The 26,288-nt window shown below is 42.5% G+C and overlaps 1 protein-coding gene across 1 annotated transcript in view; it reads left to right on the top strand.

The window, feature by feature from the left end:
• LOC126416209 (PHAF1 protein CG7083) overlaps positions 1 to 26,288 on the top strand; it is a 140,289-nt gene that overhangs the window by 25,089 nt on the left and 88,912 nt on the right. Inside the window, exon 6 of the mRNA XM_050083800.1 lies at positions 12,346 to 12,562. Coding sequence (XP_049939757.1) covers positions 12,346 to 12,562 — 217 coding nt within the window. The remainder of the gene's footprint in view (positions 1 to 12,345; positions 12,563 to 26,288) is intronic.

Genomic DNA, 26,288 nt, shown 5'->3' with positions numbered 1-26,288 from the left:
AAACAAAAATATAACTAAATTGCGGATAATAATTGACTTAGCCTCGTACTTCTGCAATTTACTCTTGATGAGTACCAACCCGTCCAGAGACTTGATGTAGTATCATATTCATCAGCTACAGAGAAAAAGAGTTGTGAACAGATGCTCAACTGCAGCCTTGTATGGATTTTTGAATTCCAAAGACTCTTTAGCCACTTATCACTCCACGTTTCATAACCTAATTTGAGTGGAGAAAACCATACAAGAGTCTTTCCAGTAATAAAATCATGTAGTTTGTGTGTTTCCTTGGGAAGGTGAATGATGCTCCTAGGAGGTATAACATTCTTCACAAATTTGTCTTGCAAGGATTCTGTCAATTCTTATTCAGCTTTCTCCTGGTTAGTTCGACTACTGTGTTGAAAATACCACATTAAACCATTTTATTCGGGAGAATGATGTCCCCCAAGGCAGATTTGAAATAACTCAACAAATGTCATGTCCAATAAAGAGTTCTATTAAATGTTTGCTATTTGTGGATAATTTTGCATCTTTTGCTTCCTACCCGGCCTTATAACTGTATTGCAGTAGCTACATTCAGCTGTGAAGAGGTTCAAAGAACAGACAGATAAGACTTGATTTAAGTTTTCATTTGAAAGAGATTAGTGTAAATTTTAACCAGTAAGAGTTCTAAAGATGTGGCACTACAATTCAAATCTACATTTAAATTGATCAAACTGGACTCGCATTTGGGAGGACAACAGTTCAAACCCAACCCACGTCTGGCCATTCAGATATGTTTTCTGTGATTTCCCTAAATTGCTCCAGGCAAAACCCAGTATGATTATTTTGAAAGGGTATGACTCATTTCCTTCCCCATCATTGACACAGTTCGTGCTTGTGTTCTGTCTCTAATGAACTCAATGTCAACCAGACGTTAAACACAATCTTTCTTCCTTCTATCGAGTTGGTCAAGTACTGACTGAATGTCACTCAAAACTTGGTGTATAATGGCACAAAAATGGGAAGCTGCATTGTCATTTTAATACCATCTACAAAACTGAACATTCTTAGTTGATGAAAGAATTCACGTTTCCTGCATAGCGTTTTGGTTGTTACAAATAAAGTACTTTTCTTCAATCTACCTCCTCTACAGGCTGTTTTTTACCACTTGGTCCTTACCAAGTTTGCCTGAAGATCTGTTGAAACATTGCAGACTGTAATTAAGATCGGTATAGCACACAAAGTAACGTAATGAGTGATTGTGTTGTCAATTTGAGTCATTATTAAAAATTCGTAATCGAATATTCTGCATGGAAAACAAACAATGGAAAGAGTAAAGGTAATCACTCATCATACATTTTCTGTATGTCCATCTTTTTAGAGATGGTTGTGGGCCTCGGCTGATCAGAACAGAATGTCAAATCAAGTACCTTTCAGCCATCTAATTTACAAAACTGTTATTTTATTGGGCTACCAGTTTTGGTGATGTATTACACCATCATCAGGCCATCTGACTGACGTGTAGGAAGGTTTCAAGTTCATTTCCATTCAAAATAGGGGCCGGTATTCAAAGACTGTTATCTTTGGAGTTCTGCTTAATACAATGGCCACTTCAAACATCATGAAGTTTGAAGTGATTGCTGTATCAAGCAGTCTTTGAATGCTGGGCCCTATTTTGAGCTGAACTGAGGTTGGAATCTTCCTACATATCAGTCAGGTGGCCTGAAGTTGGTGTAATAAATCACCGAAACTAGTAGCCCAATAAAATAACAGTTTGGAAATTAGATGACTGAAAGATGTTTGATTTGGCTCATCATATAGTTAACATAGTTAAAGTGTTCACCATCAAAAAGCTCATAAACCAGGTTGAAATCATGATCAAGCTTTTGAACAGTGTTCTTCCAACACACTAACAAAAGAGTCAGATAAGCATTCAAGGCTACATTGTCCATGCTATGAGCACTGTAATTAGTGTAATCTTTTCTTTCTCGGTGCTACAGGAGCTTTGTGAAGGAGACTGAACTGCATTTCCTGATTCTTCTTTTAATACTGATTGTTGAAACCTTGTAAGCAGGCTTTTGTGGGAAAGCTAGCATCTGTCTTCAGTATCTGCCAGTTCGAGTTTTCAGCATTTATGCGACACTGTCCTGTGGGTCACACAAACATGTGAGATCCCTGTTAGATCTCTGTGGTAGAGGTCCCACACAATGCTCAGTCAGTACTTCATGGTTGTAACAAGGAGGACATTATAATGCCAGCTGGTATGAAGTAATACAACATACGAATTCTCAGGCTGCATGTTGGGGAAGAATATTAGATTAACTTGTTCACATGGAGGTAAGAAAACAGATTGGAATGCATTAGGAAATGTTTCAAGCATAGGGCTTATAATGAAATCCAAATGATGAAAAGCTTAATGCTGGTTCATTCTTCAAAACATCTAGTAGATGCTGTAATTCTCTTTCATCCTTTCGCAACGAGCGGTCATTTAATATTTTAAATTTGACTACTTCAATAAATTTATTTATTTATTTTTCTCTCTCTGATATCTTCAGAAGTGGCAGTAGTGGACGTAAGCATACATTTATTTGCAGCAGACAACAGTGACTAAATGATTTTGAAAGATCTACCTTTTCCTAAATAATATACATTTACTTGCACATAAAATATTAACTGTCTCACATTTGTGTATTATATTTATTGAGATTCACTTACATTGTGTACCATACCTATGTTCTACCTAACTTACCTCCACTAGATTTAGTTCTGTAAATCCATCTCGCATGTGGTGATGCTAACTAATTTTGGATGATATATTTAATGACATGGAATTACCTGTCTAAGTGTATTGTATAATGATTAACATGTGAATGCTTTTATCTGTGTGTATAGTATTTTTCTATTTATTTTCTCTTCAAATCTCCTTCTAGGACTTCTATTACGTTCAGGATTGACAAATGATGGTCACATGGCTGAAACTAATTGCTAATAAAGTTTTTATCTAACCAGCAGGTCTTGATGCTTCACACTGGCATTTTTCATTAAACATGATTTAATGCTTGTGGTAAGGCTGTCTTCAGCCACTGCTGTTGTGTTCAGATTTTTGTATTTGATGTAGTGACGATGTTGTGCACAGTGATCTGATCCAGACTGTATGGACTGTTCAATACAGATACTACCACATCCATGGGGAATGTTATACAGTGTGAATCACCTGAAACTTACACTGTAAATATTGCAGAAATGGTAAGTGCTATTGATGTGCAGTTTTCACAGAATGGGTTGGTAGTCAGGAGTTCGTATTGTTAGCCTATCAACAGATTAAAGTAATACTTAGAAAGTGTATTTTTTGTGCAGACATACACTTTTTAAACGGAACAATGCTTATTGACATTAACAAACTAAAAGTGGGGTAAATTAGAAGGTCATTTGTTGCAGGATTTTAATGCGAGTTTACGAGATACCATGTTTTGAAAAGTTCCCACACTAACACTTACACAATACTCATGTTAGCCCACACTAAAGAACAATTCAAGGGTGTACACTAGTTATGTGGGTTCTGATCAGTAATGAGTCAGTTGATAATCACAGGTTGTGTTCAAAATGACCACTGACAGTGGCAGTACATGCTTTCTTTTGGTATGAAATGACTGCTGCACACATGCTAGCATTTCAGCAGAGATGTCCGAGCAGGCTGCAGTAATATATCATTTGCGTATCATCGAGTATAGTTAGTATGTCCTTGTAGATAGTCTTTCAGCTTTTCTCACAGAAAAAGGTCTACAGACATCAGATCCAGTGAAGAGGCTAGCCAATGTACAGATCCTCTGCATCCGATCCAGTGATTTGGAAACAATTCACGAAGACATGCTGTAGTACTTAGTGCACTATGAGCCAGATAGCTATCATGTTGCTACCACAGGTTCGTGTTAGTCTGCAGAGGAACATCATCTGACACCCGTGAAAGATGGTCTGTTAGGAGGCTGCGACAGTTGTGTGCACTCAGTGTTCTATCTGTGAAAAACAAGTCCTATGAGCTGGTGGTTCACCATCCCACATCACATAGTGGACCTCAGAAATCACCAAGGCCGTTAGATATTGCAGGCAGGCTCTCCAACACCGTAAGTGGCATCCGTCATTTGAGCACCTCCTTGCCTTTAAACGGCTCTGTGCCTGGGTCCCTCACTTAATAAAATGACAAGAAGCAAGAATGCTGGGAATGGTATGTTTCAACCATCGGGCCACGTACACCTCCTCGGGGATTAGTCTCACCAATGTTGTCTGTAAATTACTCGAACACCTGGTGATCCAGCGGCTGTATTGGCTCTTTTAATCTCGTGGTCTTCTGGCTCTGTTCCAGGGCAGTTTCACAATGGCTGTTCCATTGCTGATAATTTAGTTTGCCTGGAGTCTGCCATCTGGACAGATTTCGACCAACGTCAACACCTAATTGCTGTCCTCTTTGATCTACAAAAGGCTTATGACATCATATGAGGGTAATCCCAAAAGTAAAGTTCCTTATTTTTTTATAAGTACATAGACCTGTTTATTTCTACAGTGGTTTACATCAGTTTACAGCTTGAACATTTAGCTATTTTTAGACATAATCACCATTTTTGTCGATTCGTTTTTGTAGACGCTGTGGCAGTTTTCGTATGCCCATGTCATACCAGCTCGGCGCCATGCTGTTCAGAAAGTCATGAACCTCTCCTTTCACCTTGTTGTTGAAGCTGAATCGCTTTCCGGCCAAATCATCTTTTAACCTAGGGAACAGGCGATAGTCACTGGTGCCAAGTCAGGACTATATAGGGTGGGTGGGTGGGTGATTATGTTCCACTGAAATTGCTGCAGGAGAGAAACAGTTTGCTGAGCTATGTGTGGGCGAGCGTTGTCATGGAAAATGTGTACGCCCTTGCACAACATTCCTCTTCTCCGGTTCTGAATTGCCCGTTTGAGTTTTTTCAGAGTCTCACAGTACCTGTCAGCGTTAATTGTGGTCCCCACGATTCAGCTCCGTCGACGAGGTGAAAGAAGAGGTTCATAACTTTCTGAACAGCATGGCGGCGAGCTGGTATGACATGGGCATACAAAAACTGCCACAGCGTCTACAAAAATGCATCGACAGAAATGGTGATTATGTCAAAAAATAGCTAAATGTTCAAGCTGTAAACTGATGTAAACCATTGTAGAAATAAACAGGTCTATGTACTTATAAAAAATAGGGGACCTTACTTTTGGGATTACCCTCGTATAGTGACACCTCATCCTTGCTACCTTACATGAGTGAGGTCTCCAGCACCTGCTTCAGATTTTTGTCCAGAACTTCTTGCTGCACCGTACCTTCTGGGTTAGAGTTGGTGCTTCCCATAGTCCCCCTCCTATATCCAAGACAATGGGTTCCTGTAAGGCTCTGTATTAAGTGCCCCCCTCCCCTTTTAGTGGCCACCAATGGTCTATCAGCAGCTGTGGGGTCTTCAGTATCACCCTTCTTGTATTTCAATGATTTTTGCTTTCACTATTGCTCCTCTAGTGTGGGTATTGCTAAACACTGACTGCAGGGCACTATTCGAAAGATGCTGTCATGGCCCCTTGCCCATGACTTTGTTTTCCACTGCCAAGACTCATGTCGTGCACTTCTATCGCTGTCGTACTGTTTGTCCACAACCAGAACTTTACCTTGATGACCAGTTACTTAATGTGGTGGAGGCTCATTGCTTTTCAGGACTGGTCTTTGATGCCTGACTGATGTGGCTTCCCCATCTCCACCAACTTAAGCTAAGGTGCTGGTTACTTCTTAATACTCTTTGTTACCTCAATAACACCAGCTGGTGTGCTGACAATACTGCCGTTCTGCAGCTGCACATAGCCCTGATCTTCTTCCACCTTGATTAGGGGAGTCTGGTGTATGGTTCTGCCTCGCCATCAGCCTTGTGGCCACTTGACCCAGTATACCACTGTGGGGTCAAACTTGCAACAGGAGCCTTTTGAACCAGACCTGTGAACAGCCTGCTTGAGAAGACTGGAATCCCTCCACTGCAGATCTGGCACCAACAGCTACTCAGTTACATTATACATGTTGGCAGCTTCCTTTAGCATTGAGGCTGACTTGTCCTTTTTCCTAGTAGAGAGGTCCACCTCCCACAACAGAGATCCAGAACTGGAGTCACAGTTGCAGTTCGACTGCATGTCTCTGCTCTGAACTCTTTAACTTCTCCCACTGTCGCCTCTTGTAAGAGAGCAATCGCATACACCCCCATGGCATGTACCCCGACCTCGGATCTGCTGCAATTTATCCTTTGGACCAAAAGATTCAATTGATCCCATGGTGTTTTGCCACCCGTTCCTGGCTGTCCTCAATGCATTTCCAGGTTCAGAAGTTGTATGCACTGACTGCTCAAAGGGTGATGGACAAATCAGTTTTGCACACACACATGCAAGGTGCATTAAACTATGCTCCTTGCTGAATGACTACAGTGTCTTCACTGCTGAATTGGTGGCCATCAAATGAGCCCTTAGTCATGCTCATTTGTGCATTGGCAAGATGGTTCTAATCTGCAGTGACTCCTTGAGCAGTCTTCGGGCCGTAAACCAGTGCTATCATCACCACCCATTAGTCACAACTATCCAGGATTTTCTTTCTGATCTCCATCAAGTTGGATGCCTAGTTCTCTTTGTTTGGAACCATGGCCATGTTGGGGTCACAGAGAATGAACATGCCAACCACTTGGCAAAGTTGGCTACCAGGATGCTGATTTTGGAAGTGGTGGACCCAGAACTTGACCTTGGTCAACTCTACACCATCAGTCGTTGGGTGTCTGGAACTTGGAATAGTTCTCCCGGGAGTCCCCAAAGAAACTGAGGGCAATAAAGGAGAGCAAGACCACATGGCAGTCTTCCCTTCATGCTTCTTGCAGGGAATCTGCTGTATGTTGCTGGCTATGCATTGACCACATAATCCGATGTGAAGACTCACATTACTGTCAATTTGTGTCCACCTGATGGTGGCTCACTTCCTACTTGATTGCCCGAATGTGGTTGCTTTGTGGCAATCTTTTAACCTTCCTGATACGCTGCCTTCAGTGTTAGCGGATGACGCCCAAGCGGCTGACCTGGTTTTATGTTTCACTCATGAAGATGATTTCTATTCGCCTCTATGAGGTAGGGCACTTTGGCCTCATTGACTACATGAGGGGTTGGAGGGGCACCCTTTACCTGCTCTAGCCCAGGGGTCCCATGGCGGTCCTTGCTCCGCTGTCTGGCCAGTCCCCTACCTTTCTCACCTTTTTATTCTCTTTGTTCTTTTGTTTGCCCTTTTTTAATTTTTTATCTTTCCTAAAATTTTATTATCTTGTTTGGACTGCTCATTTTTTTTTGGGGGGGGGGGGGGGGGGCGCTAACATACGCTGTGGTGGGGCTGGTCAGATGCAGAGGGTGCATCTCCCACCGAGCTTGAGGAACCTCCAATTGCATTCTGGACAAAGCAGCTCACACATCTTACCCCTCTCACTCCCCTCCTACTTCTCCTAGATTTTATCTCTGTCGTATTGTATCTTGCTTCTGTACCCCTCCTCCAAAGATTATTCCTGTTTCAATATACACAGGATGAAGGGACAGATAAGCTCACAGTTTGGCCCCTTTTAACTTCAACAACCATACAGCCAACCCATATCGCACATTTACACTCCATGCATGCTGATGTTCCACCTGACAAAGCTAATGGGGATTGTCAATAGACCAATAGTGCTTCTTTCAGCAGTTTATGTGGGCATATTTAGTAAATGTGGCTTCATCAATAAACATGATACATCTGGAGTATCCCGTCTTAATGCCCTGTATAGAAGTTAACACAATTCTCATAATTGTTTCCATGCAGCTCTTCATGGAGAGCGATGTGATAGGGATGCACATTTGTTGATGGAGAATGTGTATACACTTGCTTAACTCGTGGCCCCTTCCTCGTGTGATTGCATAGGAGCTAATGTGTGGATCACCTGCAACAGCAACAAGAACATTAATTGCCTTCTTCTGTCTTGACTTGTTTCCTTCTGTTACCTTGTCTAGGTGTTACACTACCATTTTCACATAACTGGTTGAAGAGGCTGGTATATAATTGCTGATATGATGGATGTCTATTGGGACATCTTGTTTCATACACTGTACAAGATACAAACTGCATTCTTCCTACACTCTCCATACACTATATCATCCACTCACTACATAGTGCTTGGACTGACACACACCAACTTATTAGTCACAGCAAGTCACAGTGTGCTCAAGGAATACACAAGCACACTTTAAGCCAACATAACAATGAACAACATTGTACCTAACAACTACACAGGTTGAACGGTACAAAACAAGTGTCAGTGTGGAAACTTTGCACAGTACAATGTTTTGTAAAAGACTCACACTAGACTCCTGCAACAAACACCACTGACATTCTAATTTAGCTTGCTTTTCATTTGTTGTTGTCAATAGGCAATACTCCATTAAAAAAAGATGTGTGTGTATGCACAATAAATACATTTTCTGAGTATTATTACAATCTGTTGGCTGGCTGATAATTAATACGACCCCCTGACTACTAGTCCATTCTTGAAAACTGCAGGTCAGTTGATTTCTGCAATATTTCCGGTGCAAGTTTTAGGTGACTAATCCTGTGTATTACACATACCCTGAGGGCACAGTTGTCTCTTTATAGGTGTGGAGCACTTTTTAATCTCTTCGGCAAACACAAAATTGATAAAATTCCTCCTTGTTTTCTAGCTATTTTACTGTGTGGAACACTACAAAGGGCAGAAGTGTTGCAAATGAATTATTTGTAATGGTTGTCCACACTTACTTTTTTTTTTTTTTTTTTTTTTTTTTTTTTTTTTTTTTTTTTTTTTTTTTTTTTATGATATACTCAATGCCTATTACCATTGCTGTTCTCCAAACTACCATTAATAGATGTGTTATCTTAGAATACAGGCAATTCTTATTGGAAATGATCATGGTGCTATATATTTAAGTACAGGGTGTCTCACAAAAGATGCCCAGGAGGATTCCTCGGGTCGTGTGGTATTCAGCCACCGGCCGCCACCACCGCATCTGCCAGCAGCCGTCACTCCTGACCATTGGCCACTAATCTGCCCATAGTCAGCTGCATATGCACTTCCCCTGAGTTAAGCGTATACAGTTTTGCCATCTGTTTAATTTAAGATTACATTTACTTACAGTAGGTGCTCAAAATGATGTCCCTCTGTATGGTAAGAGCAGCCTGACATCTTATGAAAACATTTGTTAACACTTGACGAATTTTAACTGCCAAAATCTGGAAAATGAGTAGTCAAATCCTGTCTTCCAGTTCTTAGAGTGTGTGGGGATTGGTTGCACACACCTTGTCTTTCAACATTCCCCAGAGATAAAAATTATACAGATTTATATCTGGAGAACGAAGAGGACAGTTGACTATCCTGTCGTCAAAAACACTTCGTATTGCTGTCGTAGAAGCAGTGGCGATGTGTGGACTTGCATTGTCCTGCATGAAATAAACATACATCTTTTCATTAGAGATTAGTTACCAAAATAAGGATGCAGTATATTGTTCACATACCTGTTGGAACGTATTGTTTTGTGGAAAAAGAGTGGTACAGTAATCTGTTTTGCACTAACTGTACGCCACATTCCTGTTTTCACATCATGCAGAGATTGTTGATGTAATTTGTAAGGGTTTTTGGAGCTCCAGCATCGATTTTTCTGAGATTTACATACCGTGACACATGCAGCCATACTTAAATTATAAATACACGCATCTCAGAATCAGCTTCCCCATCATGCACAGATTGTAACAGCTGGTTGCAATAACGATGTTGAGCAACAGTATCAGAGTTCCTCAGTTCATGCACTACGATTATTTTATATGGTTTCAACATGAATGAGCGCACAACTCTGTGAACAGATGCTCTTGACATACCGGTCTGAATTGCCAAACAGTGTAGAGTTTCTCTCGGACTTCTCTGCAAGGTCTCCACTATCACGTGTAATTTATTTTTGGTTAAAACATTAGGTTCCCTAGACCTTCATTTTTGTAACACTGATCCAGTCTCTTGAAATTTCTTCACTAATCTGCATATCATTGAATCATTGGGAACATGCACACTGGGAAATTTTCATATGAATTCAAGCCTACTTTCCACACACAAATTTGTTTTTGCATAGTTCAACTCAAGAAACACTTGTTAATCCTTCATGTATACCATGCGAAATGGATACTCAACAGGAAACTCAAAACAAAACACCTGAACACTAAATCATACAGTATAGAAGATACACAAGTGGTTTTTCTGAGGACCAGGCCCAGTGACATATAGGCAGGGAAAGCCATGACTTGGCGCAGTTGCAATAATGATGCATTTGAAAAAACAAAAAATATACCAGTACACTCAGCCAGTGTAGGGGATGCACGGAAAGTATTGATGTCTGAGAACTCCTCATAGTGCCAACTGCCAGACGCAGCAGAGACAGATGACAAACTCACTGTGTGACCAGTGGACCCCTCCCAGGCGTCTTTTGTGAAACACTGTATTTTAAATTTCTCTCTTTTAGCCAAATAATGTGAGCTCTCCATGCCAAGATAAAAGCCTGTATGCATTAGTCTGAGTACACAGTGTGACAAAGAAATTCATCAAATTTTTGTTTAACTGAAATGTCCGATAATGGTAATTTTCTGTCTCTCTTCATCTGACTTGTGAACTTTATATTAGAAGGCATGATATTCATCATATCAAGGAAATGGGGAAGAGCCATAACAGTATTTGACCAAGTCATGAATGTGTCATCAGCACAACAAAAGAGTAATGGCAAACTTGATTCCCATAATAAGTAATTAGCCACAACTGGATACACTGAAATATCCTTAGTTGATTTGTTCGTCTTTTGTAAAGTTTTTTCATCACACAAGAAGCATGTAGTAATATGAATATGCTAGCCACTTGCTGGCCTACTCAGTCCTTCATGCAAGAGAATTAGCATATTTCCTATGATTTTTGTTTCTTGTATATAGATTTAAATGACATAACAGCAGCTGTTACACAAAACAGAGCAAAATGTGGGAAGATAGGACATCTCATAACTCTATATCCATCAGCTGTTGACAGTTGAAGGCTGAAGGTGTGGTATCTATAAAATGTCCAAGTCTTACAAATGTATTTCTGCAGAAGACATTCTTTAAACATGAATTCTATAGTTTGTTCATGAGCTCCAAAGTCATTGGAGGAAAGGTTGCAGAGTCCTCAGTAGTTCACAATGACATTGTATATGGCACTTCCCATGATTGGTTGAGTCTAGTTCACACATTCCTTTTTGGAATGAATTCCTCTTTCATAATAATGATTTTTAAGTTGTATTTATCTACAGGTAGCATGTATTTCAGGTCACCTCAATAAATAAAGGCAAATTTCACCAATCAAAATATAAATTGCACCTAGACAGATGTATCCAAAAAATTCATAAATATCATATTATTAGCAGCATCAAATAATGGGAAATTCAGGATCGAATAATGGCAATACTATGGAAGGATAGATTGCTACCCAACACATAATGAAAATGTGAGTCAAGGACAGGCACATCATTTTTGTGTGTGTGTGTGTGTGTGTGTGTGTGTGTGTGTGTGTGTGTGTGTGTGTGTGTGTGTTTTTGTTTTGCCTAATTCAGAAGAAGGCTTTTTGGATGAAATCTTACTTGTTTAGCAGTCTTTTTGTTGTGCCTCTCTGCGACTCGTCATTTCCGGCATACGGTGAATAGTGGCCTTTCATAATATTGTCATATTACTAGCAGCTGAAGATTGACAATCCAGCAGAGAGATCTGTAACACCTTGTTGATACATTATGGTTAAGTTCTATGTCTGGCACCATTCTTCTTAGGTGTTGAAATCCTTCATAACTTGCCATACTGAATTCAAGTACTTAATCCAATTTGAAGGAAGACAGTCTAGGATCTCATGGATTTGGAGGTCATGTCATGGTTTGAGAAATATAACTTTCAATTCACGTATTGTTGCTTCCAATCCCATGAGTTGCGGAGGTGTTATATTAGTGATGGTGTGCAACCATAATGCAAGTGTTGACTGCAGTGACAATTCTGATGCACTCTTGAAGGTGATCATCATTCTTGTTAGTACCGCAGCTGCATTGCAAGACTGGGTCACAATACCCAATTACTGTGTACACTGAGATGAGATATGTCTAACTCATTTCTGATACTGCTAAATGCAAGTGTATTGAATAAAGTGAGAACCACATTTTAACTTTTTATACTCAAAAAGATTCAGTTGTTAAATTATGATACATAGCATAGAAGTAACACTCTTATGTCTTTGGCAGCCAGGTTATGCACATGGCCTGGGGTCACTGCAGTTTCCTAATGGATCTTCACCGGTGGTCTCTCGGACATCAGTGTACAGCGGTAGCAGTCTGAGTGAATGTCGCACACCGCAGTTACCACTGTGTTGCTACCATAACCACCTGTATCTGGAACGTGCAGAGGTTATTCGGGAGAGACTAACTACATGTGGCCTTCGTTTGCATCTCTTCACTGAAGGTAAAATAATCCATTGTCCCTTAGTTGTTTAAGTGTTGAGTACCCAATATTGCAATCTCCAAAATAGCTATATTTAATAAACATAATTTAGAATTCTGTTCTGAAATAACTTGGCAAGTTTAATAAATGGTTAGGAAATATGTGATGCAATTTTATAATAAATTAATTGGAAGCTCCTTAGTGCCCAAAACGAGCAATATTGATCACATGAATTTTGGTTTCAAATTGGACTTTCTTTTCAATTAAGTGTATGGTATGATCTGCAATTTTTAAGATATTGCTGTCCTTGCTGTCTATGTTTTTGTGTGCTCTTACTTTCGTAATTTACTATCTCTATTATCTGCCTGAAGTGGAAGATGAGCTTTCTTAGTGTTATGTGACTTTCCTTATTTTGAGTGTTGTAAACTAACATTACAGAGTTCTCCTACTGCAGATGATGTGAATTTAGCAGCAAAAATTCTGTGCATTTCACAAGTTTATTTACACACTTAAACCAACATCTGGAATTTACTGCATGAGAGTCCATGTATACCTTTTCTTTTTTTTTTTCTTTTTAGTCTTGCGCAAAATTGGTGCTGTATCATCAGTTATAAACTAAATTTGTGCTTCTTAGATATTTGTGGCAACAGCAGCCTCATTAAAGAACAACTGTTCTGTAATATTGTATATTAGGTAGTTTAAAAAAAAAAAAAATAAGAGAGATTCCTATGACTGTTGTGCATATCTTATTTCAAAGCAAATTGTGGGCTACAGTTGGGTATTCTGTAAATTTTGGCAGCAATATCTTGTTAGGAAATACTTTTCTCCATTCTTTCATCCATTTATTCTAAGCTATTTCCAGCCAAAAAGGCAACACCTGCTTTCCTACAGTAATTTTCCGCAGTCTGAGTTTGGGCTAGGCCTTGAATGGTATACTTAACAATTGGTTGTTGAATCTTTACTTTTATCTTCAATATGCAATTTTTATTATATATTGTAAATGGATAGATAAAAAATCTACTTACCAAGCGGCGGCAGGGGAACACACACACAAAAGGGTTTAACTTTTACAAGCTTTCGAAGCCAGAGGCTCCTTCTTCTGGCAGAAGAGTTGAAGGTGAAGGAAGGGGGGTGAAGGAAGAGGGGTGAAGGGAAAGGACTGGAGACGTTTGTTGTCCTAGTGTTTAATGTGACAATATATTTTAGTTATTTTGTTTTATTTGCCTATACTACCTGATAACTTACAGCATTAAGACATGACGAGTTAGTTGTAACTTATATAAAAATGAATATTCAGAAAGAAGTTGCAGAAATGTAGTGTTAGAAATACACCAAACAGAAATGAGCGATCAGTGTGTCAGTTTGTTACAGCATCAGACACATTCAAAGATACCATTACACATAACAGTAACTCCATCTTCACTCTCGTCACCATGAAATGAAAACTATTAATCACTGACAAATTGTCTGAGTTCTTTGAAATAAACACAATATTGAGCTGTAGTAAGCTCACCAACTAGTTGGGTTTTATTGTAAAAAAGAGATATGTACCTCCACAAGTTCTCCCATGGACAAACATCAGCAAAATGGAGGATGAAAAACAGCTGTAATGTTTTTTGTAACTGATGTAGTGTAGCAAGCAAAGAAAGTAAGTGCAACAAAGATTTAAAAACTCGTGCACAGATCATCTAGGCATTTTTGTTGCCTAGAACAGGCATTACTAATATTGCAAGTCGCAAAATTCTGCATTTAATGTACATTGCCCTTAACACGGAAAGACATTTGTAGTATGTAAATATTTCTATCACTATTCTAATTTCACTCCCTCCACTATTCAGTCATATCTTTGGATGGAGGACATGTTGGTTTTTTATTATTGTTTCTTTCATAATTTTTTGTACAGTTTTCATTTTGTTTGGTTCAAATGGCTCTGAGCACTATGGGACTCAACTGCGGAGGTCATTAGTCCCCTAGAACTTAGAACTAGTTAAACCTAACTAACCTAAGGACATCACAAACATCCATGCCCGAGGCAGGATTCGAACCTGCGACCGTAGCGGTCTTGCGGTTCCAGACTGCAGCGCCTTTAACCGCACGGCCACTTCTCATTTTGTTTGATTTTAGGTTAACTTGAGAAGGTACGGGTAGAAATATATTGCAATTCAAAGTTATTTGTCACCTTGAAGTAATCAGGAAAACAGATTTATACAAAGTGACATGAAGCAAAGGAAAATTACTATACATAATAACTTTGTTTCACATATCCTGCAATATTAAAGTAGCGTTACATGTAGTTTTCAGTAATACGTTAGTTTTCTTTGTACATAATCAGTTTAATGATTCCTTTTATTTTTATCTACTCATGAGGTTGGATTATATTTTTCGTGCTGCTCCATCATTTGATCAGGTCTTGTGAAAGACTAGGGAAAACCAGAACCAGAGCCTTCAACCACATGAAAAAATTTTTCTTACAGAACCTTGGTTTTGAATGCTTTTAAAGCAGCATTTTGTCACGTTTGTGACTGAATGCTGTTATGCTGTTATAGCAAGAGCAAACATGATTTATGGAACGTAGTACCATGTAGAGCAACATGTAAGGTACAGGTTGTGTGTAACACTGAACACATTGACTGGACAACAGTAATACAGCATAAAGAATAGGCCACACTTGTTTGTGACTGCTTAAGTATTACTGTTTCCTTGGTGGTTCACCAGAGCACACCAGGGGCCAACCAAGGTGGCATCTCTAAGTGGGAGTGTGAACTGTACGAACGTGCGATCCCTGAAATAATATGCATCATAAGTAAAGGTACAACACACCTACCTTCTAGGGGGTGGGAAAGCCATATACATACAAAAAACACTAGGCATGGAAAAATCGCATGACAGAAAAAATGCACTGATACTGGAAAAAGAACACGGGTACCAAAAAAAGCACTGATATCAAAAAATCACTGGTACCGTGGAGATAAAAGCACTGATCTCACAAGCCACTGAGATTACGAGTCACAGAAAACACCAGTGATGGCGCTGATGTCCATTTCATCAACTGATGACAGGTGCTGCAGCATGTGGCAGGCAGGCACTGGCGAGTAGGAGTGGAAGCGGTGAGGGGTGGTTTGGTGTGCCGTTCTCCCCTCTCATGAGAGGCTGTATGGCAGAATTGGGGATAGCACTTCCATAGTGATGTCCTCATTGAGGTCATCACCAGAGGCATCAACATGGGGCGTCGGACACAACAGCCGCACAGGGCCCAGCAACCAAGGCGGTGGCGGCTGCGGCATCAGGTGCAGCAGAGACTGCACTATCAGTGGCAGTAGAGAAGTGGTGCAGAGGCAGGAACTCAAGACAGCAATCTGCCAGGCAATGACCCCACTGTGGCGTGAATCAGACCATCTGTGACACAGGAACAGGTGTCAGTGGTGGCAGGGGCAGGGTAGGTGGTGGACTCTCCAGAACACACACTGCAAAGCATGGCCGCAGCTGGTCGAAGTGACCGGACTTCCAAATGTTAGGAGTGTGGATGAAGCACAGGTGCCTTATGAAGGCAGGAACTTAGTTCTGTTGTTGGCCAAAACCATGAGCCCAGACAGGAGGACCCGGACAGAACACTCGTGGAGCAGGCAACACCTTTGGAGGTGGTGTAGGATGCAACAGCTGAAGGAAGGAGGGTCCGTGGCTGGGGTCCATGTAGCTCTTGTCCCCCACCAAATTAAAATTCTACAAGCAGTCTAAAGGAACTTCCGGGGACATATTTCTGTGACTGAGTTTTAAATGTCCAAACCATGCATTCGGCCTCACCATTAGATTGAGGATGAAATGGGGGAGCTGTGAATGGCAAACACCAATAGCCAGGCAAAAGAATGCAAATTCTTGAGAAACTTCTTGGGGACCATTATCAGTAACTATGGTATATGAAAGCCCCCAATCGCAAAAATCTTGGACAGGGCCAAAATAGTGGCTGCTGCAGATTGGACAGGCAACATGCCATCTAGCGAAAGTTGGAATAGGCATTCAGTACCATGAGCCAATACTAATTTAGAAAGGGTGCAGCAAAATCGACAACTAGAAGCTCCCACGGGTGCTGCAACGTTTACCAGGGAGAGAAAGATGCCCGTGGGGCTGCCTGTTGCAGAACATTGTGTGTGCAAGCAGTGATAAGCCGCATAATGTCCCCATCTATGCCCAGCTAATACACATGTCGACAGGCCGAAGCTTTGGTGCGAGAGGTCCACCAATGACCAAAACACAAAAGCCACAGTATATTATGGCCTAAGGAAGCAGGAATCACAATCTCTGTAGCTAACAAAAGAACCCAGTCAAACACAGATGGCGGTGCTGGAGGGAGAAGTAATTATGCAAGGGATCCAAGGCACAGCCCGGGGGATTTTCTGGCCAACCATACTGCACACAGGAGAGGACCTGACTAAGTAGAGAATCCACCACAACGGCTGAGGTGATTGTGGCACTAGAGATGGGAAAACCATCGACCACTTTCTGATTCTCAATATCTAACTAAAAACAAAGCTATTCATCCAGATCGAAAAGTAGGTCTGGCCCAATTGGAAGGCGACATAAGGCATCGGCATTGGTGTGTTCCACTGTCGGCTGGTAATGGATCTGACAATGACATTGAGAGACGAGAGAACCCATCAGTGCAAACAACATGCTGCCTTTTGTGTTAGCAGAAGAGCCAACACCGTGTTAAGAGTGGAGGCCGAAATGCACGCATTTTAGCTCATGCAGGCTGGCGTGAGGAGGGAAGAACTATACTGACGTGAGGTCTGGAACATGACAAGGAATGAGAATTCAGAAAGCGGACGTAATTAGTTTGATACTTAACTTTAATCCATTAATGATGAACGTCGCTCTTGACGGTACATGATTCACAATATTATCTGTTCAGAATACATTCTTGAAGATAGTAATTATAGTAACTGAATATGCCACCTTGCTAGGTCGTAGCAAATGACGTAGCTGAAGGCTATGCTAAACTGTCGTCTCTGCAAATGAGAGCGTATGTAGACAGTGAACCATCACTAGCAAGTTAGGCTGTACAACTGGGGCGAGTGCTAGGGAGTCTGTGTAGACTAGACCTGCCGTGTGGCGGCACTCGGTCTGCAAGAAATGATAGTGGCGACACGCGGGTCCGACATATACTAACGGACCGCGGCCGATTTAAAGGCTACCACCTAGCAAGTGTGGTGTTTGGCGGTGACACCACACTACCTTGTCTGGCACTGAAGCCTAACAACAGGCAAGACTGTGCCACCCACACCCTGCCATTCGGACCGCGGGGAGGTAGGGACCGCCTGAAAACCTACTCCAGGGTGCACGCCAACATGCGGTGTATGCGCCCGTAGGGAGACAGGAGGGGCCAAAGGGTTGACCTCCATCGGGCCGGGGCACCCAATGGGCGAAGACGACATATGGTCCGGAGTGGGCAAGAGTTCCCTGTCGGAGGACAACTGGTCACGGGGAACAATCGGCGGCACGTAACCAACGGGGTGCCCGGTGGCTGCAGTGACGCGTCCACTGCGGGCGTCGCCGGCGGGAGAACAGGCGATGGCGGCGCGTGGCCATGGGGCAAAACTGTAGGCAGCGTCGGTAACACCTGGGGATGAGGCGAGCCAGTAGATGGGTCCTCGGGGAGCTGACCGGATGGCACCGTCGCTGAAAGCAGGCGGCAAGCGCACCTCACCAGAGGCCCCCAAAACCAGATACATAGCGTGTCCAAGGCAGCGAAGAATGCACCGTTCGAGCCAACGCCGTGAACCTCGATAGTGGCGGTAGTGGACAACGTCGCCTGGGACAAAAGCAGGTGTCTGCCGCTGCACAGGAACCTGATGCGGCGGATGTAGCAAAGACATCAAGGTTCAATGAAGCAAAGACATCAAGGTTCAATGATGGCGACCGTGGAGCAACTCAGCCGGCGAATGACCACCTTGGGGCTGAGAGCGATACGAGGACAAAAAGAGCAATAACGCGTCCTGCCGAGAATGCGACTTTTTCAACTTCAACGTCTGTGACTTGAAAGTCCTGACCAATCATTCAGTGGCACCATTTGACTGTGGCGAAAATGGCACAGATGTCAGATGTTGAATACCATTGGCCTTGCAGAATGACTGATATTCTGCGGACATGAATTGTTGGAAACATTTGTCTATGGAAGACCTTCAGTGCAAAAGATAGCAGATAACGTTTGGACAGTGGCAGATGATGTCGTGAAAGACAACCAGACAACAAAAGTAAAATTACTGAGTGAATCTATCATGACCAACTTTGGAGCATTCCAGAATGGACCAGCAAAATCGATGTGTAAACGTTGCCAAGGGGAAGTGGCTTTTGGCCATGCAAAGAATTTCCGCGGGGTGCTGATTGTTGTTCGGCACACACCATGCAAAAAGAGCACATATTCGTAATCGCGTCATCGATTCCGAACCAAGTACAGTGCAGAAGAGCAAGTTGTTTCATTCTCACTAGACCCCAATGTCCTTGGTGGAGAAGCTTTAAGACAGAGGACTGTAACGAACGTGGGACCACGACCCTGGACTGATCATTATCAAAACACAAGAGTAAAACACCACGTCGAACAAAAGGTCTCTCCTTGTGAGCAAAAAATTGGTGAACCAACGGGTCCGCAATTCGTGACTTTGAGAAGGGCCATTGCGTAGCAACAAAACGCAGGGTCGGCAGTTGTGGCTGTAGCTACACGATGAAAATCAATCGGAAATGATTCAACCATGTCATCGGTTTCCGAATCAATGAATATGCAAGCAAGTTTGGAGGAATCGAATGCCCAATCCTCAGCAACAGGCAAACGGGACAACGCATCAGCATTTCCGTGCTTAGCAGTGGACCGATACAAGATATCATAGCGGTACTGCGAGAGGAAAATAGACCAGCGAATGAATTTCTGCACTGTATGTGGAGGTACAGGCTTGATCGGATGAAAAAGTGATGTCAAAGGTTTGTGGTCTGTGATTACGGTAAAGTGACGACCATATAAGAAGTCGTGAAACTTTGTAACACTGAATACGAGAGCCAATGCTTCTTTCTCGATCTGTGAATAATGTCTTTGTGCAGACGAGAGCAATTTGGACGCAAAGGCAATAGGGCGGTCGTGCAAGCCATCTTTGTGGGCAAGCACAGCACCGATCCCGAAATCCGATGCATCCACCATCAACAAAAGGGGCTTCTGGGGATCAAATGGTGTAAGCAAGTATTAGAAAGCAACGCCAATTTCAACCGGCAAAAGGCGCGTCCAGACGAACGGAACACCTTTACGGCGTAAGCGATGAAGCGGAGCTGAAATGGAAGAGGCATGCAGCACATATCTGTGATAATAGTTGATTTTTACCAGCACACACTGTAGCTGCTTCAAATTCTGCGGCAAAGGCAAGTTGTGTATGGCACGAAGGTGTGTGGGACTGGGATATATGCCTCGGGCATTGTGTACATGTCCCAGGTATAGCAAGTCACGAGCAGAAAACACACATTTGTCCTTCCGTATGTCGCAAGACCTGAAATAATGTTCTGAGATTGGCTAAATGTTCTTCTTCCGTCTTTCCGGAGATAACAATATCGTCCAGATAATTTGCTGCAGTATGGACCGACGCACAAACAGTTTGTTGATATTGCTGAAACAATGCAGATGCACACCCGAATGGCAGTCGTTTGAATTTGTACAAACCAAGATGCGTGTTAACCACCAAAACGCGCTGAGATTCTTCGTCCACCGGTATTTGCAAGTACGCATTTGCTAGGTCCAACTTCGAAAAATATGTGCCTGGGCACAGTTTGTCAAAAAGATCTTCCGGGCAGGGTAAAGGAAAAGTTGCAACCACTAGTTGTGGATTCACTGTTGCCTTGAAGTCCACACACAGTCTCAATTTTCCTGAAGGTTTTGGCAAAATTACTACGGGTGATGCCCAGAGAGCAACCTGCACATGTTCAATTACACCTTGTGATTGCAAATCGTGTAATGTTTTTGCGACCTCCTCATGCAATGCGAGGGGAGCATTGCACGCACTGAAAAATTTTGGTTGCGTGTTTACTTCCAGTTCCAAATGTGCTTTATAGTTCGTAGCGCAACTGAGGTCCTGTGCAAAAATGTCTGCAAATTCATCACGTTGACGAGAAACACTTTCTAAAGGCACAGTCTGGTTCACTGATAGGACCTGATTTACTATAGTCAAGCTAAACAACTGAAATGAATCAAAACCAAACAAGTTCACTGCAGAAGAAGAACGTAGGACGTAAAATGACACGTTTTGTTTGTACTTTGGATGTTGCAAGAAGGCAGCACTGTCCTAACACAGGGATCTCTTGACCTGAATAGCTAGATAACTTTACATTTGCAGCACGCAACAAAGGTGTGCCCAGCAGTTTGTAAGTGTCTTGATTGATCAGTGAAACTGCAGGTCCGGTGTCGAGCTGGAATGGTATCACTTTGCCGTTAATGTCCAAGTCTACAAAAAGTTTATTGTCCTGCTGACAACAAGAACGACTGTCTCGTGCAACATGAACTGACACTGCTACAAACTCACTTGCGACTTGACGGGAGTTCTGGCGATGTCGTCGCAGACTATTTGTGGGACGAACACAGTCACTTTTAGAGAGAGTAGCACTGGGCAGAGTTGAATTAACGACATGAATTTCCATGGGCGAAGGTTTGTGAGCCTGAGTATCCGTGGTTCGATTCCAATTCCTTCGTGAAGTAAAGGAAGGGCCTGGAATGATTTGGAGTTTTCGATTTGAGCTTTTTCTGGCAAACACTCCGAACACGTCCCTTTTTAATACAGTAAAAGCAAAGAGCTCGGCGTGACGGGCATTTCTCACGCGACTGTTTAGTAGTGCACCGCGGGCATGATTTGAGCCCTGCATTTGCTTGCCAGCGCGGCACACATGGCGGAGAGCCTGGAGACAGCGGCGCGGCCAGGCGCGAGGGCTGTTTACTGCTCCGTGCAGCTCGCCTGGCGGGCCAGTTAACCTGACACACGGCTGGCGAAGTTTCAAATGATTCCTGAGCAAAGTCAAGTGTGTCCTGCCGATCCAATATGTCCATCACTTGTTGAAGGGAGGGATTGACTAGTCTCAAAATCTGTTCCCTTATACGAACATCAGAAACGTTCTGTGCAATTGCATCACGTACCAAAGTATCTGAATATGGGAGTCCACATTGACACTCAAAAGCCCAATCTCTAGTAAGGCCTTGCAAGGTTGCAACCCACTCCTGATTAGTCTGACCTGCCGTACGTTTTGTATGAAAGAAGGTATACCGTTTCGCAACTACATTGACTGATTGTTTGAAATATGCATCTAATGCAGACAGAATTTCTTCGTAGGACAGAGTTTCTACGTTGCGTCGGGGAAATAATTGGACTATCACACGGTAGGTTTGCACACCGACTGATGACAAAAGAAAAGGCTGCCGTTCGTTACCTTGAATTCTGTAGGCGGCGAGATGGAATCCAAATAGGCGTGACCACTCCATCCAGCTTTCCAGTGCAGCATCAAAAGGTCTGAGGGTCGGTGCAACTGCGTGTTGTGGCTGCATTAGCAGTGGAGCAGCGGGTGCCGCGTCGTTTTGCATTGCACGTTGACCCTGGACGAGATGTCCAAGGGCATCCAGTAATGCCTGCCTGCGTCTGCTGATTCTGTAAGAGATAAAATTCAGACAGTACATCAGGAAATTGTGGCGAAGCCATTACACAATGAAATCAGGGCAGTGTCAACGACCTATGTCAGTATAGTTAAGAACACCATTTTTACTCCTCGTTGCTAATTTTGTGTTAGCAGAAGAGCCGACACCATGTTAAGAGTGGAGGCTGAAATGCACGCGTTTTAGCTCGTGCAGGCTGGCGTGAGGAGGGAATAACTGACGTGAGGTTTGGAACATGACAAGGAATGGGAATTCAGAAAGCGGACGTAATTAGTTTGATACTTAACTTTAATCCATTAATGATGAACGTCGCTCTTGACGGTACATGATTCACAATAGTATCTGTTCAGAATACATTCTTGAAGATAGTAATTATAGTAACTGAATATTGTGCCTTGCTAGGTCGTAGCAAATGATGTAGCTGAAGGCTATGCTAAACTGTCGCCTCTGCAAATGAGGGCATATGTAGACAGTGAACCATCGCTAGCAAAGTAGGCTGTACAACTGAGGAGAGTGCTAGGAAGTCTCTCTAGACCTGCCGTGTGGTGGCGCTCGGTCTGCAATCACTGATAGTGGCGACACGCGGGTCCGACGTATACTAACGGACCGTGGCCGATTTAAAGGCTACCACCTAGCAAGTGTGGTGTTCGGCGGACACCACACTGCCTTGTCTGGCACTGAAGCCGAAGGGTTGAAAAGAGCAACCAGTGGCATGTGATCCACGAGTAAGTGGTATATAGAACCATAAGAAAAGATGTGAAATTTCTTGAGAGCAAACGTAGTTGCTAAAGCAGGGACAGCCAAGAACGCGGCATGTGTGCATCACTCCCTTCTGACGTCACACGTCCCCCACTGCCACACCAGCTGACTGCACGCGCATGCTTGGAACTATGAACATGCCGCACGCGACAGTGCATTCGCGTAAGGAACATCACCCTGCTAGCATGTGGCTTAGTTTCATATTACGACATTTGATAATATTAAGCTCTGTACAACACATCGTGTTGAGCAATACTGAATCTTTGTTGGCTGTTCGTACACCTACAGAAAAATAACAATAACTCTGGGTTTGAAATTGCATTACACCAACAATATCGTGCTTCTCACATCGTCACTCGTAAAATTCTTACAACATTTAAGCTGAGATATAGAAACAGACTTGAAAGTAGTCTACAGCATGCAGTATGATGTGGAAAAAGTGATTCCAACTGCATGTGAAACAAGCAAATTTTATATTCTGGAACTACTGTACAAAATTTGCAATAACTACATTCTCAACAAAACATATGACAAATACAACATAATTATCACCATTAATTTAATTATTTTTGGTTCACTGTAGACATAATAAGTACGTATCTGGCACAAACTGACGGTACACGGACAAACGCAAACAGTTTGTCATATTTTCGTCACTCAGATTGCCACGTAATCCTGACTTATTTAGTTTCATAATCGAAATAGACCTTTCGCACACATATGTCGATCCAAACACTGATATAACTTTTGCAGTCTCATTGGGGAGACGGGGAAACTCTTCCCAAGGAAAACCTTCGCAAAATTCCTGGACAGTTTTTACGTAAAAAAAATTTGTCTTTTAAATGGGAATTACACTGCAGATCAATCATTTCCATTTGCAAATGCACTGGAGTACTTTCAACTGAAACGGCAAAGGGTCTAGAAAATAGTTCAAAAACAGATGTCAGACTGGCAGTGTCCTGAAAACGTTAAGAAAATTGTGCCTGTAGTTCCTCCAACACAGAAACGAATTCGTCAGAAGTTGTGTTCTCTCTGACTTTAGAGAGCGTAGGGAAATAGGCAGTATTCATTTTCATGAGTTGTTCCTTCCACAATGCGAGTTTCTTATTAAATGCATCCACATTTTTCATCAGATCAGAAATAAGCTGCTACTCACCTTGCAAAGTCTTATTGAGAGCTTTGAAGTGTGCAGTCAGATCAACTAAAAAAGCGAGGTATGCAATCCATTTTGGATCTAATTTTGGCTCTGCCTTTCCTTTTTCCTTCAGGAACTCAACAATAGCGAGTCTTAAATTGAAAAATCTTTTGAGGCATGATCCTCGACTTAACCAACGTATTTCCCTGTGGTAAATAACATCTCCTTACTCTTCGTTCAGTTCCATGAGAAACTGTTGAAACTGACAGTGTACTAAGCCATGCAACTTCAAAAAATGCAGTATGGTGACTATCAACTTCATCACGTACTCCAAATTTGCATACTTAGCACAAAGAGCTTCTTGGTGTACAAAACAATGAATTCTGCACAAATCTTCTGTCGATCATCCTAGTTTTTTACGCAACAATGCTACAAGCCCATTTTGAGCACCTCAAATTGCTGGCGCTCCATCTGTGGTAACTGAAACAAACATTTTCCAGTTCAGGCCAACTGCTTCAACTGCCTCTTCAACTGCTTTTAGCAAGTTGGTACCCCTCGTTGGGTGTTTCATTGGTACTAAATCTAACAGTTCTTCCGTCACGTGCAAATTTGTGTCGACTCCACCAACATAAATCGCTAGTTGTGCTGTGTCCGAAATGTCGGTCGACTTGTCCAAAGCAATCGAGAATGCAATAAACTTGCAGGCACTATCAATTAACTGCCAGTAGACATCCGCTGCCATACCAGCTATGCGGCGAGCTATTGTCTGTCTGGAAAGACTAATTTCACTAAACTTCTTTACTTCCAGTGGCGTCAAGAGTTCCGCCACCTCAACAATACACTCCTTGATGAAATCACCATCACTGAAAGGCTTATTCGCTCTTGCAATTTTGAGTGCTATTTTGTAGCTTGCTCTTAAAGACAGGTCTCTATGTTCGGTTGAAGGCTAAAAAGAGGAAACAAAAATTGAGTGAACTCTAAATTCGAATTCTAACGACAAATATGTACAAATACAAACATCGGAATCACAAAGATTTGTAAGTGTTACTCGCGTTCGGTCCGTCTCGCTGCATAACACATCATCTTCTTAATTCCGCCAACTTGTTCCCAACAAAATCATTAAGTCCTTTGCGTGTGGTGTTATAATGCCGTTCTATTGCAAATTTGCGGTGCCCGGTGAGTATGCGACTGCATAATAGACATTGAGAATTTTCATCCTTCTCTTCAAAAAAATATTGCAATTCCCATTCAGCTCTGAAGGCTCGTGACGTTGTGTCACTACCCCCCCCCCCCCCCCCCCCCTCTTTGTGAGCATGTGTTCAATTGCAACAACCACTGTACAGTACTTATAAACTTCCTACAAATCGCTAACAAATAGCGAGGAATAAACATGGCTGCCACTACGAATCAACTAATGCACCCTATGTCGGAGGAAAAGATGTCGCATCGCACAGCTAGTCTGTCGCGCCGTGGCGAGCAGTGCCGCAAAAGACCAAGGAAAGCCGAGTAGTGCCGAGGCGGACCGAGCCCTGGACAGCACGCATGCAGCACATCTGTACATGCGTGCAGTTTGGCACGCCGTGGCCGTCCCTGCGCTAAAGCCTCCCTTCCAAGTCGAAGTCCCATAAGTGTAAGCAGTGGGTTGTTTAGACCCATCCACATGTTTGTGCACCAACAATGCACCAAGACTGTGCTGAGAGGCATCTGTAGCCAACATGAGATGCTGACCCAGCTGAAAAGTGGCCATATATGGAGCAGATTGAAGCTGAGATTTAAGCAAAGTGAACAGTTAGTTGCAAGCTGGACACATTTTTATGCAGAAGCGCATGCAGGAGCTGAGCAACAGTGAATGTGTCTGGAATAATCTTACGGTAGTACACAACTTTATCTAGAAGCAACTGCAGTGCCTTACAAAGGTCGGCTGTGGCAAAGCCACAATTGCATCAACATGGTGACAAAATGGTTTGACCCCTGTATGAAACCTAAGTACTCAGTTGACAGCTAAAAAAAATTAATATATGGCAAGATTGCACTTGAGACCCACAGACTGCAAAACAAGAAAAATGAACAGAGATTTCTGAGGTGGGCTTCGGTGGAAGAATCCAAAAAAGATATCGAGGTAATTGATGCAGCCAGGCACAGAGGCTGTCAGCTGTTCTAAAAAATCATGAAAAATTGCAGACACACTA

This window comes from Schistocerca serialis, chromosome 8, assembly GCF_023864345.2.
Source record: "Schistocerca serialis cubense isolate TAMUIC-IGC-003099 chromosome 8, iqSchSeri2.2, whole genome shotgun sequence".
Classification (NCBI taxonomy): Eukaryota; Metazoa; Arthropoda; class Insecta; order Orthoptera; family Acrididae; genus Schistocerca; species Schistocerca serialis.
Note: the sequence above shows the minus strand (reverse complement) of the source record. Positions and strands in the feature narration are given on the sequence as shown.